General features: G+C 39.1%; 1 protein-coding gene across 3 annotated transcripts in view; it reads left to right on the top strand.

Annotated features, from left to right (window-relative positions):
• frmd3 (FERM domain containing 3) overlaps nt 1-11,495 on the top strand; it is a 79,619-nt gene extending 68,124 nt beyond the window's left edge. For all 3 annotated transcript variants that reach the window (XM_042487497.1, XM_042487496.1, XM_042487498.1), the window contains 2 exons: nt 6,316-6,553; nt 8,164-11,495. In XM_042487497.1, coding sequence (XP_042343431.1) covers nt 6,316-6,553; nt 8,164-8,644 — 719 coding nt within the window. In that variant the 3' untranslated portion in view covers nt 8,645-11,495. The remainder of the gene's footprint in view (nt 1-6,315; nt 6,554-8,163) is intronic.
• The last annotated feature ends 6,037 nt before the right edge of the window (nt 11,496-17,532 follow it).

Consider the following 17,532-nt stretch of genomic DNA (forward strand, 5'->3'; position numbering starts at 1 on the left):
GGGAATTAGATAGTTCGGGTTTCACTTTTGAGGCATCATTCATGTTCCTGCCATCACTAAACACAACAAATGAGACTCTGGGAGTTATGCAACAAGACGGCTTTGTTCCTTAAGCAAAGTACTTCACTGTTAAAATCATATTAATGCTACATTTTGTTCCCTCACAGTTGACGCTTGCCAGTCTGTGATCAAATTTTAGCTTGGGGAGATGTACTCAAGTGAGTGAAGTTTGTCTCAGTCTGTGTAGCGTGAAACAGATATAAATGTGTCCGATAGGAGGAAAAGAAGGAGATAAGGAAAGAGTAGCAGAGAGGAAAAGAAAGTGATCCCCATCCCATCCTGGGTCAGGCCTGCCCCTCTGTAATCAGAGTTAGATTAGCTGCCCCTCTGCAGCCAGGACCACTTGTTATATATAGAAACTGCAGCTTTGGGCCTGATCCTCCTCTAATGCCCCTCCACTCTTTGTTAACATCGCTGACATTCACACCAGGGCCCGCCACGTCTGTGTATCAGAGAGAGAGAATGTGTCTGGTGTATGTCTCTCATCATCTGTCTCAGAGTGTATGTGTGTGTCTGTGTGTGTCTGTGTGTGTGTGTTTGTTGGTATCCATCCCGGCCTCAGGGCTCAGCTGGCAGCCTGGTCAGTCGGCGTGTGGGGGTCGCACCGCAGACAGCTGAGGTTTGTCATCAGACTGAACGATGGAGGTTCTTGAGCACAGAAACAGCAGTGATGTAGGAGGTGGCCTCTTGCAGAGCGGTCTGGAGCTCGGAGTTAGTGACCGATCCAACGTAGGCGACACCCTGAGCTGTGGGAGCCAGGGCAGAGCAGGGGGGCTCGGGCTGGACATGACCCCGGAGAGGCTGCAGGGTGAGGGGATGATGGAGGGACAGGCTGGGCCGCTGGAAGTATTCCACCCAGGGGAGTCAAATGAACAGGAATCATCGATAGTGGTGGCTGAGGCCTTGAGGTGCCAGGTGAAGATAACGACACGGCGGAGCCTGCATTTACGCATAGCCAATCACACGGCCCGGGATGTTTATGTACGTCTGGTGGGAAATGGGGGACGCATCGCCGGAATCAGTGCTGGACTTCAGAAAAGTCTGGAACACAGTAAGAGTGGAGGGAAAAGGCAGAAATATGTCAGAAATACATCATTCAAGTTAATTGCAGTGGGTTGGGGGTTTTTGTGTGTTTTTTTGCAGTTGCATTCAGTGAAGTTTTATTGAGCTCAACATTTCATCAACACATCACATGAATACTGGAGTACAGGCCTTTCCATTTTTCTAGTGTGCAGCTTTAAATATTTTGGTGAAGATTCAAGTTTCACTTCTCATCCGAAAGGCTTTCTCAGTGCTCACACTGAAAAGAACTGAAGAAGCCTTTTGGCTGAGAAGTGAAACATTGTTATATGAAACTCAAGTCCAGCTTCCTATGATATAGCACTTGGAAGCTTTAAATATGTTTGTACACTTAAATCAGTATCCAAGATGTAATTGTGCCATTAATATGAGCTAATTTAGCCCAGCAGCTGGGTTGCCAGGTTTGTTGTGGCAACCGTGTGTTGCACACTGTGAGTGTAATCTGTCAAACATCCTGAGACTCTTAAGAGACCTCTTCAATGTGTGTGTGTGTGTGTGTGTGTGTGTGAGTGAGAGAGATAAAGATTACATAGTATTCAGCATGCACAAAACAAACTGTGTGTTGACGTAATATGCCTTACAATCCTCTCCATGCGTTAAGAGACAATTAATCGTTACAGTTTAAGACAGTACTTCAGCGTGCTGTGTCCTCTGTCTGGATGTGTAAGATATACAAATAGAGGTGGCAAAAACATTTGAAGTAAATCAGCAGGCTGAAGGATTGAGGAGGGGGCTTGAATATTTTGGATGTTGAATTTGTGAATGGAAGGTTTTAAAAAAAACAGCATAATCAGCTTAAGTGTTCGTTATTTTCAGGCTTTTATTTCTGTTCAGATTTTATAAGACCATTTGTGTGAGATGGAAGTTTCTTCACTTTAAATGTAGACATTTTGAGTAATTTCACAAAGTCAAATTTATGAACAAAGCCTCAATTTAAATGTAAGTTTGAGAAGTTTTGATAAAATTGCTAATTTAACATATCACCTTGGAGTTTTCATTCAATATTACTGATATTTTGGTTTACAGAAGGTCATAAGTACACTCTGTTTGAAATTATGTTTTAGGAACATGTAGACATTAAGACAGGGGCATCTGGGTTCCCCTTCACTTGCTGACCTCTTTTCATTGGCATGTCTCCACCTCGCTGAAGTGTCCTTGAGCTGACACTGGATCTGCATTAGGTTTAACATTGATGCTTTACAGCTGATCGTTTTTCACTTGAACCTGCACACAGTGGGCGAGTGTATGAGGTTATTCCTTCGGTGTAGGAGATGTTGGGCTTGCAAAGTAGTAATCCTCAAAACGTAGAGATTGATCGATAAAATTAAATATTTAAAATTTTTCTTGAGTATAGTATAGTGTTGCTCCAATAGCACAAGTTCAGAGATCGAATTGACAAAGTGAAGAGCTGAGTAAACACATTAGAATAAGCTACGGCTCACAGTTGCACAGATAAATATGCTTCTGAGGTGTTTGGGTGTCAATGATGAGGTTGCAGGACAAAGATGAATAGGTCTGTCAGCACTTGCATAACAGGGGAAAACCCTGTGCTGTATATGCATGAGTGTTTGTGTGTGTGTGTGTGTGCGGTGGCCACATAGGAATGTAGCACCTTGAAGTGTGAATCTCCTCTTCTAAGGAGAGGCTTGTGTCTGAGCGTATGGGACAGAAAGCAACAGTATTATAAATAGGGAAAACAGTAACAGCAGAATAATAAGTGTAATAATAAGTGTTCTTACTTCCAGTGCCCTGGAAAAATGAAAACAGTTTATACTGTACTTTTTAAGTCAGGTTTATTTAGTCATAATGTGAAATAAAAAATTGCCGCCCACGTAGCTTAGAGTAAATAATAATGTTACCATTTTCTTATACTGACAGTGTAATTTTATCTGCCTAAAGCTCAACAGTTAAACATTTAAGAGCCTTCTGGATGTCAGAAAACTCAAACATTTACTGTAATTTAAACAGTTTTTTTTTATGTTTTGGTAGCTGGACAGCGCAAAGGTTGAGTATTATCTTTTTTCCTCAAAGGAATATAGTATATAGGGAGATAAGTTTTAAAATAATAATAAAATAATAATAAATAATCATCTGAAAAATGTTTCTAAAGGTTTATTTTTCATATTAAAACAAATCATCATCCACAGAACAGAAATTAAAACAATTTGGATTTTAACAGTCATGCAACCTTTACTTTATGACCCCAGAAAAAACTACAGGCGTGGCAGTTTGGACACTTAGTGATGGAAACTTGGTTTCATCCATATCAAGCTGAAAAAAAAACAGGACATATGAAGTGATCCATACAACATACCTGCGACAGGTGGCCACTCAGTCACAGGGCTGACACAGACAACTGATCATAGTTCACATTCACACCACAACTGTTTGGAGTTGTCATTCATCTAACCTGCATGGCTTTGGACTCACACCTGAAGGGCCTTTCTGTGTGGAGTTTGCATGTACTCCCAGTTTTCTCCAGTTTCCTCTCACAATCCAAAGACATGCAGGTCATCTTAACAGCTCTTAAATTGCCCTTAGGTGTGAATGTTAGATTGAGTGTCAACCTGCTGCTTGTACAATGCCAGCCGGGATCAGCTGCAGCTTTCCTCCAAACCCACAAGGATAAGTGTGTGTAACTAATGGAAGGATGGATCGTGATTGTTTTCCACAATCAGCCTGTGGCCACTTTTCTTAAGAGAATTATTTAGGAGTTTAAGAGTTTTGGTTTACAAAATGAAAAAAAAAAGAATAAATGATGGACAGCAAGAAAGCCCCAAAAGTTGCCGTTTCACTGGCATTTAAAGTCAGTTCAGGGCACTCATTAATTCTCTTAATCTTGGATAACAAAAATAAAAATAAAATGGAAAAACCAAAAATACAGTAAAAATAATAATAATAAATTTCCTTCACATTCTATTTGTATGTGCACAACACTTACCTCAGTCTAAACTATGAGTACAATTGTCTTCTCTTTTCCTTAATTTGAATACAGCTGCCTATAATTAAGCACACTTTTAACACACATCCATCACTGTAAGAATTTCTCAAGACCAGCATGTGAATATTTTATTTGTTTCTTAATTTTTCCATGAAATAAATCTGTATTATATATTAATTCTGTCTTGCCCAGTATGTGCTGTGCAACAGTGCACTTTGAGAAGACTATCTATGCTAAATTCAGGCAGTTACTGGCCAAACTTGATACAGTATTTTTCTAAAGCAGCAACCAGTAATGTTTAAAAGTTAAAGTTTGCTTTGTCCAGATTCCTTACCTCCGTGTTGTTTTGCTCTGCTCATGTTTCTTTTGCTTCTGCTTCTCCTGTTTTCAGGTTTAATGCCCCTCTCTCTCAAAGTTCACTCACTCGTTCCCTTTTTGCTGACTCTGTTTCCATGGTAGCTGTCACCACTTGCTCCTCGGGTTTTTCTCTCCTTCCCTCTTTAATTTCTCTTAACACATAGTTGAATCAGTTGGCATGGTAACTGATTAGTCGGTTTGGCCTTGAGGTTCAAGCAAACCCCTGCCTTTCTTCAATATGTCAACCTTTTCAGTCTTTCTTGACCATTGTGTGTGAGTGTGTATGTGTGTGTGTGTGTGTGTGTGTGTGTGTGTGTGTGTGTGTGTGTGTGTGTGTGTGCTTGATCATGTGATAGAGTCTGGATTAGAGAGGTGTTGACTAGCTGAATCAAATGTCACTGGATGTTTACCCCCCAGCTCCTGCTTAATCCATAGCAGGGAGACAGCTGGGCTTATTTTTATCATTTACACACACACACACACACACACACACACACACACACTCACACTCACACAGGCGTTCATGTTCAGATTTTTCGTGCGCACTGACGCATCAGTGATGTCAGAGAATCCCATCATTAAGTCAACACCTCGGAGTTAAGAGCATCCACACACACGATGTGCTCTTGGCTCTGTTGTCAGACTACGTCACATCAGCAGGACTGACTGTTTCATTGCAGCATCATTTCATTTTAATGGATCTGTAAACTGAAATGAGTCTGCATGAACACAAAAACAGTATCTTGATGTCCACCGCAGCCTGAGCTGAATTCCTCACACTCACAGTTATTGTCCTCTGCCAGCATCTGTAGGCCAATTAAATGCGATGATTTAAATCTGTGAAACTTGGAGCCAAGAAGATGACAACACTTCTAGAAATAACCACAGGTGTCAGCTAATAACATATTTGATCTCACACATTTCAAGGCTGAAGCGAGGTATATTTTAATTTTTCATTTGACATGTCAGTATTATGGGTGATATCTGCAGTTGCTACGTTGTGAAGAAATACCTGAACGCCATCATGTGGACAAAGTGTTCAACTGCAGTGTAAAAAGCTGCAGCTGAGTGTGTGTTTGTCCTAGTTACATACAAAATAACCGTGTTTTGTGAATGTGCACTGTTGTGCCAGAAACAACTAAAGCTCTGCCAGCAGCTCAGAAAACAACATTATAGTTATTATTTCTCAGGAAAATATTTTTTCCCTGATATTTGTAAAGTTTTATATTTTGAAAATAATTAAATATTACACACAATTATTAGTCACAATTCAATCATCACCATCAAGTGGTGTATCATCCAGTTAAAGAGAAAGAAAAAAAGATATTTATTAACTTTTGCATACTATTTTATTTCTTGCATACTATATCTGCCAAAATAGCAAAATTTCAACATTAATATGCAGTGTATATGCTGTAGTACCAGTAATGGAATAATATACACAGAATATTACTGATGGCCTATAACGGCAAAAATCAGAAGGGAAGCAAGAATGAGCAAAAACTCTGTGCAAAAAAATGAAATATGTAAAAAAAGAAAATTTCAAGTCAATGCAATTTTATTTTTGTAGCACCAAATCATAATAAAAGTTACATCAGAACACCATTCATAAAGAGCAGGCCATAGGTCCAGACTATAGTCTACTAACTTTACTAGCTGTATCTAATAGCACAAATCCAATTAGTGTGAAAAAAGAACAGACTATTGACAAAATATTTCTAGTAAGATGTAAGTTCTTCAGTCTGATTTATGTATAGATGCTGTTTCACTGTATTTTGCCTCTTCATTGGAAATCTTTTTGACAGTAGGTCTATATTCCCAAGTTTAAGTTTATCTATAGTATCCAATGTAATGTAAGACTCTCTTTCTGTCCCCAGGTGTTGTTGCTGTAAAGGACTCTGTCCCCTTGTCTCCTCTCAAACCGTCAGCCGCACCTGCAGACACAGAGCAACAAAGTAATGAAGGAGGAAACTCTGCTTTAGGCAATGACCAGCAGGCTCCCCGTGTTTCCATGGAAACCTCAAATCTCCGACCTCAGACGCCCAAAGCTGAAGATGAAGTGGAGGAGGACGATGAGGCCAGCGGCCCACTCACTATTTCTGAGCTTGTCTATAGGTCTGTAAAGTTTTCAGACACATTATTCAAAGCAGCTTGTCAATACTTTTATCAATGTTTTTTATTTTCGGGCTCACAGCTTTACTGTTTTGCTTAACTTAAACTGCTCTCATAGTGACGTTTTCAGCTGAAGCATACCGCTGTTGTCAGTGAAAAAGCTCAAATTTAAAAACCCACGTTACACTCCCTGCTCAGCACCAAGCACAAGACACGCAAAGACAAAAGTTAGCAAACGGCTGGTGAAAATAGTGGCGCATTAAGCAGCTAAAGAGCCAGATACTTCTCTCAGCAGATGATGGAGACCAAAATAAAACTCAAAGGTGAGTGAATATTGGACCTACTTATTAAGGTAGACAGACATATAACTCTAACTTAATAGTAATGTTCTTATGAAACTGCTGGATGTGTTAAAAAGCCATTCTCTGCAAACTTATACAATACTGTACAGTTAGGCCCGCAGGGAGTGCGCCAGGCTTTGAAGCCAATTCTAAAACTGGCCAAAATGTGTAATTACAACTCCCAAGTCTGTCACTAGATGCCATTGGGCGCAAGAAGACTTTCCCACAGACTTACATTGGGAAAGGGACGTCTGTAAATCAGAAGATAGATTTGTCTGAGCGTCACAGCATCAATGAAATGACTGGTTTCACTATTAGGACGAAATTAATTCCATCAGATAACATTTGAAATGTCTAAAAGAGCCACACAATTAAAACATTTTATCCCCGTTCAGTTTAGCGGCATGTTTAACCAGAAGTCTAAAGTGTGATTGTTGTCTTGGCCCAATGACGGAGAAGCAGCCCAGATCACCCAGGTCATTTTATATGTGGTGGTTGAAATTTTTTGGCTTTATGCACCACTGAGCAACTTTAAAAGAAATGAATGGGGTCCTGTCTCCAACACTGTATCCAGGTCGCTGAATACATCATCCGTGTGTACGTTATGTCAGTGTTGTGTTTACAGCTTTCTGCCACCCCAAGAAGCCAGTTTATTGTGATGTAGCTGCGTTTAAATGTATCTATCTAATCAAAAAAAATGTTGCCTGTTTAAAAGATAAAAGGTAAATGCTACACAAGTGATGTTTTATTTAAAGTACATGTCACTTTGAGCACTATACATAATGCTCTAATGAGCAGCAATCAGAAATGCTATGAAGAGGCAGCATAGGCTGAAAATGAAAGAGGACACACCGTAGAAGTGGTTTCTTCATGTTTAATCCCAGTAAATACCAAAACAATAGTTAACAGTGTTAGACAACAGCATGAAAGATAAATTGACAGGCACTTACAAGCGTGTAGACCTCTGCAACCGTACTGGTATCTAAACAAAATGCATTTAAAACCTTTGTGCTAATGGCGCAGTGAATCTGGCATGCAGCACGCGTTGAATTGGCACTTACCATTTTTGGGGTGGAAGTGTCTGTTGCAACATGTGTCTGTGTGATTATCTCTTATGAGTTGAAACCTGCCTTTGCTGTTCACAGAGGAAAACACCAGTCCTGATATCACCCTTTGAAAAACGTCCCTTCTTTTTCTTCTTTTAGGCCCTGGTTCATTCTTATTTATTGCAAAAGACTAAGTGATTTGTTTAAATATCTTCCTCCTCTCCAGCCCTTGTGCCAGCATGCTGCCCACTCCAGTGGACGACAGCCAGGGAGGCGTCGACTTGCTCTTCTCCTCTCCGGTCCAGAGCCCCGTCAGGCTACTGAGGGAGCTCCATGCTGACCCCGACATCCAGGCCCAGCTGGAGGCCGAGAGGGAGCGAGACCGGGCCTACGAACGAACCAGGCTGGCTGCCAGAAGTCGAATGGGTGGAGTCCTGACCAGCAGCCTGCGCCTGCTGTCGTCCAATGAAAGAGTCAACGCATGTGTGCTGAGCGTGGCCCGCTTTGTCGCCGTGGTAATGGGTGTCTTACTTGTCACTGTGCCCACACTGCTGCTGCTGCTGGAGTCAGACATCGATGTGTCGTTCCTCCATGAGATCCGCCAGACGCCGGAGTTTGAGCAGTTTCATTACGAGTATTACTGCCCGCTCCGGCGTTGGATCCTGTGCAGGATCAGCATGGCCATGGAGAACCTCTGGTCAGACTGAAGAGCAAAAGACGGAGAGGGAAAATGAGAGAGTGAGGAGTAACTGCAAGGGAAACAAATATGCTCAAATGTCTGTCTTAACATGTCTTTTAATCTTATATTCAGTCTCAACTGCTGGTGAGACAGAAGTCTGCCAATGGGATTAAATCATTTCACTTATTTAAGAGCAATTTAGGTTATTTTATGAGCAGATGAAATGGATCTTTTATGAGGGCTCACTAAATTTCAATAAAGTAGCCTAATGTTTTTAAATAGGGGCCTGAGATGGATACACAGTCAGTACGGTGGACCTTAGAGCTCAATGCACTGCAAATAAAGAAAACATGCAAATAGTCCCAGCACAAGAAAATGAAGAAACATCTTTAAAACTCACTGAATTGATAAAACATGCAGCATTTAGAGGAAGCACTGCAGGAAGTTCACAACACAACTTAACTGTTACGACAGCACACTAAAAAGTGATGCATATTTTTGAGACATGCTTGTTGTTTCCATTTATGGCTTATGAAGTTGTCTGTCATTGCAACACATTATGATCATGAATAAAATTATGTTAAAAAAAAACCAAAAAATTATTTTTGAATATATTTTTCAATAATACTGATATATAGCAGCGTTCACTAAGTTCATAATTCACAAACAGCAACAGTAAGGGCTGCGTGTCCCAGCCGTGTGCATCACTTCCGTTTTATTATGAGCCTCTCGCAGCTTCTTGCTGTGCATGTGTCATCTTAAATTGATGTTTTTGTTGGTCATTAAGTTGGTGAAGATATTTCTTCAGTTGCTTGTCTTGTGTCTATTTGCATCGATTTTCTTCATTTTCAGTGTGTTGACAACTCTTGGGGTCACTGCATCTCAGGCCTCTTTGTACTTATGTCTGATTGACTTACACTGAAACAAGCAGAATTATTTCTCCTCTTTGGCAGCATAATTGAGTGTCTTGAAGAAAAGTGATATAACAGAGAAATAAGGATTTAACCACAGGATCAAATCACTTGTTAAGGCAGACACTTTTGGCAGTGATGAACTAAAAAGACAGAAGACAAGAAATACCGTAAGTGTTGGAAGAAGAACCTGTAGAGGGGAGAGATTCATGAAAATAAAAAACAAAGGAAGTCAAGGGCGGAAAGGAAGTCACAAAAAGATCCAGACAAGAAAAAAGTGGTTGGTTTCTATTTAATGGAAGTTTTAAAGGTCTGCTCACTCCTGATGCTGACTAGCTGATGCAATGACTCTTTGGTAAATATCGCAAAGCATTCTGATTGGTTCTCGCCCTCAGAGCGGAGCGCCTGATTGGTCACAGAGCCTGTCAGTCATGACGGAGTGGGCGGGGACAGAAAGAGAAAACGATTGATTTGTCACTGAATGCAACAATAGCCACAGTCAGAGGTACATTATATATATTTAAAAACAAAAGAGTAACATTGATAATGAATACCAATCTTAAATAAGTTGTTTTTAACGTTTTGTACATTTTTATGTGATCCAGATCTTTCAGGAATTTTTCAGTCAGAGGATCTACTTTGATCTTATTTTGAAATTAAGAGTTTACAAAAGATGACAAAAAAAAGCAAATTTATTGAAGTTTACCGGGGTGATGGGTGTTGAGAAATTTAAGCTATTTTTTAAGACTACCGTCAGCGTTTGTTGACCCGGTAGCACCCTGGGTTTTTCCTACAGAGGCTATAGCACAAATGTTTTACACAGATCACAGATTACAACTGTTTCAGATTATGTGATGTCATTTTGGAAACAGGAGAGTGGCAGAGGAGAGAAACTTTAGTCTGTTTGTGATGACGTGTTTTGTTGAACTTCTAAATGTCTTCAGAACTAAATGTTAGCTCACTAATTAAGGCTACTAATGCATCTTTCAGTGTGTTTTAAGAGAGCTTAAATATAAATGGTTCAAAGAAATGCTGAAGGAAAGAAAAGGTTATTATTATGAAAATTTACGGTAATAGTGGGTAAAAACGTGATTTTTGAATATTTGTTGGTCTATGGCGTGCTAGTATTCGGCGGAGCTCTGTGTATTTCGGAGGGATTTAATGAGATAGGACAATGCACTCAAAATGCCCAGAGGAACAAGTGTATATAGTCCAACTACACTGCTGCTACGTGACGTGTGATGGGACAGATGATGCATTTAATCGTCTTAATCTCTCATGCAGGTCTTTCTCTGGTCCTTGTCTGGTGTAGAAGATCTGACTGGACGAATTTGGTAGGGGGAGTAGAGTTGCAGGTATTTAACTTAAGCATTTCAATCACTGATCAAATTAGAGATGATTTGTAGCCATTTCTAAGAAGATCTGTGATAGCATCACGTTGAGCATCCTGTGATTATCATTTAGATGACTGCAACTGTTCCTACATGACAGTATATTCTCATTTAAATGTTAGAGACCAACAAGTTATCAAGAGTTAAAGAATGGAAGTGAAGTTTGAGTAGATATAAAGCTGTGTCCATGGACATTTACTGCTGATACGGCTGGGTTTCCATAAAGTCTGAAGCCATGGAGTCGAGGATGAACAATATCAAGTGTAAAATGAGGAGGGGATGCAAAAAACTGACGTAAAAGTCAGTATTTGGTACAGAAAAATAGAACTACGATTGATATTTATATTGTGACTTTTTGAGTTTACGCTGGGAGTTTAAGGTACAGTTCATGCAAAGATCAAAAATACATATTTTTTTCTTACCTGTAGAGCTATTTGTCCATCTAGATTGTTCTGAGTTGCGGAGCGTTGGGGATATCGGCCGCAGAGATGTGTGCCTTCTCTAAAATATAATGGAACTAGATGGCACTCATAGCACCAAACACTAGATTTGAAAAACTCAACAGCAATGTCTCTTTCCAGAAATCAAGACTGGGTTACTTGAGATAATCCACAGACCTAGTTATGAACAGTTTCATGTAGGAACTATTTTCTTTCAACCAAACTACATTCAGCAACTGAATCACTGCGCAGAAGGAAGCATATATCCACTGCTAGCTTACCTATCACCACTGAGCTTGTTAAAATTACAGCTCAGCTAAGGTGAACACCGTTAATGTTTACATCTTGCACAGTCACCCACACAAGCCTCTTATCCACAAGTAGATGCAAACTTCCTTCTACACGGTGATAGAGCGATAGATACAGTTTTAGTTTGGTAGAAAGAAAATAGTTCCTACATTAACCTGCTCATAACAATGTCTGTGGATTATCTTGAATATCATGTAAAAAAATGATTTCAGTAAAGAGACATTGTTTTTTTTTTTTAAATTGATTTTTGGGCGTTTTGAGGGCTAAAGAGTTCCATTCTATTCAAGAAAAGGCCGACATCTCTAAAGTTAATATGTTATAACACTAACTCACACCAGAACAATCTAGATTGATTTTAGCTCTACAGTTAAGAGGAAAATCTGTATTTTTGATTTTTGGGTAAACTGTCACTTTAATTTGTATCAAAATGTGGGTGGTATATAATTTTGTGTACTAAGACTAAACTAGACTCCTGTAGCTCTGATGAGAAGTCACTTTTGGGAATTTACAGCCGTCATGGCGTGATTGTTCAGCGTGCAGACAGTGCCTGTTGGTTACGGTATCGTGGTTCTACACAGAGAGAACAAAAGTTTCAGCGATGAGAAATGAATTCAAATGAAAAGAGATGTTTGTTTTTTTGTTGAAAAAAATAGGTTCTGTTCAGAATGTAGTTTGATTTGGATCAACTTCTCAGGAAAGGGCATTAGCAGTTTATTTTCAAAATAACAAATATATGTCTAAAAAATACAGGAGAAAAAAGGAAAAAAATGCATCTAATCACAGCATACATACATTATATAGTTCATCCATAACTTCCATATAGTACATGTCTTGCTATTATGAATATCCAAACACTGTATGTATTTAAACCAAGTCTGTAGCCAGACATAAATATGGATACGGACTATTTGTGTTGTTGTAGCCTCATTTCACTCAACTACATGCATCCAAAAATATTACCCAAAAAGTCTTTACTGTTGAGAGCCAGTAATTCCAGTTAGACCATGATAGCTGAGCCTCCGCACTGCTTTAGAGGACCGTAGGCGGCTATCAAAGCGGTAGTCGGGTGATCTCTCCAGCAAAGCTCTCACACAGTATTTAGGGTTTTCAACGAAAAGTTAAACGTTAATTTTCAGAGAGCACTCTCCATACTCCCCGGCTGCTACAGAGGCCTCTGCAGTGCACGTCACCATCAAAGCCCTCTCATTATAATCGATCAAATGTTGCTGCCTCATATTATCAGCTGTGTTGTCGTGTAACTCTGTAGACTTTATGCATCAACGAGCTTTATGTATATAGAAAATATGCAGTAACAACGGTAACACACTTATTTGGGACAAAGCATTTATTTTCCTACTACAGCACATGCACTGAGTTTCGATGTAGAAACCGAGCGAAGGGCCAAACCACTATGATGACGACGATGTTTGCGTTAAACATCACAGACTCTGAGCTTCACAGTAGTGGATGAAGCTGATCTGTATGCACTGCGAAATGATCACCATCATCCCATGGTAACTAACAGAGGGGGGTATCATCATGATGAACTATCGTCCTGTCTCCATGTTTAACTGTTGCTCCTCCAGTACGCACATGCATCAAAATGCTCCAGCAAATCACTGTAGATTTAAAACAGACGTTTCTCTGTATAGGCTCCATGTACACAGCTGTACAGACATAGTTTGTCCTCCTTTATTCCTGTGATTCATCCTTCTCGAACTAACCCGGGGTATCTCTCTATCTGACCTCTCAATGCAAATTGCATGCCCTCATCTGTAAATACTCTGTTTATAGTTGTGGCAAAAAAAAGAAAAAAAGATTTCCTTTCTTTCTTCCCTCTGCGTGTCTCGTCCGTGTAAAGCGATCTAGATTTAGGCTTGGCTGTCTTGGCCATCTTAGATGAATGCATGTTCTCTGTGTTCTTACCGAGAGGAGGAGAGGGAACAGATTGAGACATTTAATGCTTTTCTCTCAATCAGAATAAGGTACATCTGAGCTGTTTTGTATCCACCTCTAAGGAATACGTCACCCGCAAAATGATCTTTTGTATCAATTACTCACCCTTTGTAACATTTAATTTGGGACGAAAACTTCATCTTTATTCTTATAGTTTGGACAGTTTAAAAAAAAACGTACATTTATGCAGTACAATCATCTGTGCCCAGTTTTATAAATTCGTTTAAGTTGGTCGTGCGACTGAAATGATAAGTGTTCTCACTCTGAAGGATTTTTATTTTCATCTGCTCGGTGCTGCAGCAAAGGGCTCCACACATGTTTTGTTGCTGCTCACGCGGTCACTAAATTTTCTCGAATGGTTCAATAAATCCGTTAATAACTGCTGGGTAAAATGATCATTCCTGTCACTGTGTGTGTGACAGGATCACAATAAACAGAGAGACAGAGAGGGGCTGAGCGGACCAACTCAAACTCCCGCGGTGATGGGTTCATTGGCCTTTCTGTGCACTTTTAGTGACATTACACGGCTTGTGACAATTTTATTACCAAGGACAAATTATTATACACTAACACAGAACTTATAATAACCTGACAAAGCCATGTGAAAAACAGACAGAGAATACTAACTCCAACTAAACTAACATTTAAGATGGATTTTTTTTTCCACAAAAATTGAAATGACATTTTTCCTCTGCAAGTAAAAAACAATAAAAAAAAAAAACAAACACATATATCCACATCCCTAAATTAAATACCAAATACCTACCTAATAAACGAATATCAGAATATTCGGATTGAGCCCTACAGAGTAGGCATCTGAGGAAAACAAAATCTTCATGAATTCTGTGTAAAACACGGTGTGAGTGATTGATTTGCAAATGGTCATTTTGTGGGTTAAGTGTTCCTTTAAGTATCCCAAAATATGTCCTGCAGTGTGCTTTGGGTTTCATTATAACCACTGATTTGACGACTGAAAACGTGGTTGCTAACTCTGTTAGCTTCCTTTCGTTGATCTAAAAAACGTCTCAGCACAAAGCTTCTTGATGACTGCTCGTGGAAAGATCATTTTATAATCTCTGAAAGAGCAGCTCTAAAAATATTTGACTAGTTAGCTTCATTGTGCTTTTGCTGTGTGTGTACATCATTGAAGCCAGATGCTAAATGCTAACACCCTAACTCCATTACTAATACAGCATGCTATAAACTGAATTGACTGAATTCAGAAACATTAATTGTTTAGATGTTCAGTTTTTAAGATGTTTAAAAACAAACAAACACTGAATCGAGTGAATGGAAAGTAAAAGTACACCTCAACTCACTGCAAACAACAAAAGGCCTTCAGCTCTGTGAAGAAACAGATGTTTGGCCCCATGTGACACTGTAGCATTTTATTAGTTTGTAGCTCATTTATCCATTCAGCCTTCATGAGTTTAAAGGGGAATTTCACCCCTTTTGAGATTTAGCTCGTTTTGAGCTCCTGGACTTGAGTTCCTGTGTTTTACAGCATATAGATGAACCGGCAGTACAACTTTTGTTGCTTGTACGTACGTAAAACTGTGATTAAACATCATCATAATCACACCCCAGTTGATGTCATATCTGAGGTATTATTAATACTAAGTTCCTGACATGAGTCAAGTATTTACAAACCTTAAATTTAATTACCTGCTTTTAATTATCAGTAAAATTTAAACAAAAACGCTTCACAGACGACACCTGGAATTCAAAGCTACTTAAGCCTAATTCACAAATACTGCTTTTAATTAATTTATTTAAGATTTTAAATATTTGAACTCAGGTCGACTATATGCAAAACTATAAGACATCATATGATATATAGGAGAAAAATAATCTGTTGTATTATTTCAGTGTTGTGTGGGCATGTACAGTAGCAGATTCTCTTGCACGGTCACTTTGTTGTTTTTGATTGTTAGTCAGACTGATTTGTTGTTTTATTGGTTAGTCAGATTGTTTTTCTTTTTTTTTTGTCATTCAGTCTCTTTTAATGAGAAACTCTGGGAGATTTAATTTAAGTAATCAGAAAAAAAAGTTTAAAAAAAAAAAAGAAATCCCTAGGTAATGACCCCCTCTCTTCTGGGACAACCAAGCCTTATGAACTTTGTGAAGTGAAAATTTTGAATGTTTGTATGTTATAAAAGAAAACATGGATTGTTTTATATGTTAATACTGCCACAATAAAGCTCCCTAATGAATATATATTGAAATATGGCGCCTAATGTGTCAATTATTGTGCAAATATATTATGGTTAACAAGTTAAAGGTTTGGGTTTAATCTCACAGGTATCCAAAAACATCTCAGTCCCTAAATATATGATTTTTTTTCTCTCTGTAATTATCCTGTCAACATGAATCTGAGATTTAGAGCTATTCCCCAAAAACTTTGTCAGAGCTTTGTCTCCCTCATGTGGTGTGAAAGCGAGATTGCACTTTGTTTGGTGTCACTATGGTGATGTTTGTATGATTTCTGAGATACAAGGAGTGTTCAAATCTTCACCAGACCAGCCTCTGTTCTTTCTTAAATGAGAATATATGTGAGTTCAACACTTCGGTTCAAGTCAGCTCTACTCTAACTGAAATTGCAATTGAAAAACAGATGAGGGGAAATCTTTTAGGTAAGACTGACATTTGATTCTTCTAAGCTGGATCATAATAGAGTGTTTTGCTTGTTATATGGTTTCGGTAGTCAAAATTACCTCTTGATCGTGGGCTACATTCACATTATAGGGTTTAACCCTCAGGTCCTCCTTTAAAAAAATCACTTTTGTCCTCTTAAGACCCTTTTAGGTCACCGTATCATATTTAAAGCTTCATTCCGATTATTTCCCCATTACAGTATTTCTGCCTTGACTGTTTACATTCATCTTTGAATTGATCCATATCTGACATCAGTGTCTGCCCTGAACCATTTTGCATCCAACCAACAATGTCGCACACATGTTGGAACAAGAAAAAAACATCACATTTGGAGAAAAAGGACAGACTGGTGCAAGCTTCTGAATTATCGCTATAGAAAGAAGGGCAAACATCATTCTGCATAATATAAAGTAGTATGATGTGGGGAAAAAAAACATGAATTAATGGGAAAAATACATGAATTGCGATATGTCCGCTCTCACAGCAGCCACATGTCCAGTGACTGGAAAACAGATTTGTCACATGAGAGCAATATATACTATATATATGTATATATATATATATATATATGATTTGGTTTACATTTGATTCTAATGTGAATATAGCCACAGAGACAATAATAGGTGTATTGGATGATGATTATTCTTGTGTTGTGCATCAAATGTTGATTATTTGCTTCTTTTTCAACAGGACAGTGTCATCAGTGTAAGACATAGTGTGTACAGACAGTTTCCCAGAAGGACGAACGACCGACTTTACAAAACAACAAATGATCTCACAGCCACGAGAGAATGCCTGAAGGTTACGTGACGTTGTGAGGGGGAAAAAAGTGACCCTACTGCACCAAATGCATTTAAAAAAAACAAAAAAAAAACATGACTTTTCAAGCAGCAAATCCAACTATGGAGCCACATCCTGTCACAAGAGTCAGACGTACTTCGTGTGAACTCCTGGAGGACTGTGGGAATCATAGGCAGATCATCAACCTTCATCTTCTCAGTGACTCACTCTTCAGTGAGCAGCAGAAGCTGAGACACGTGTTAGGATGGGCTCACAGTTTCCTCAGCAGCGGGTCAGAGGTTCACCACGAGTTCTGCAGAGCTGACAGCTTGATATTGGCCGATGAAGAGCGGAGGGAAACACAGAACGAAGTGCCTCTGTACAAGCATTCATCTTCAACTGAATACCATTTTCTCATCTCCTCTACTGCAGGTGATAATAAGACATTTGGACCTTTTCCAGATGATGCCAGCA

Source organism: Plectropomus leopardus, chromosome 6 (assembly GCF_008729295.1).
Source record: "Plectropomus leopardus isolate mb chromosome 6, YSFRI_Pleo_2.0, whole genome shotgun sequence".
Classification (NCBI taxonomy): domain Eukaryota; kingdom Metazoa; phylum Chordata; class Actinopteri; order Perciformes; family Serranidae; genus Plectropomus; species Plectropomus leopardus.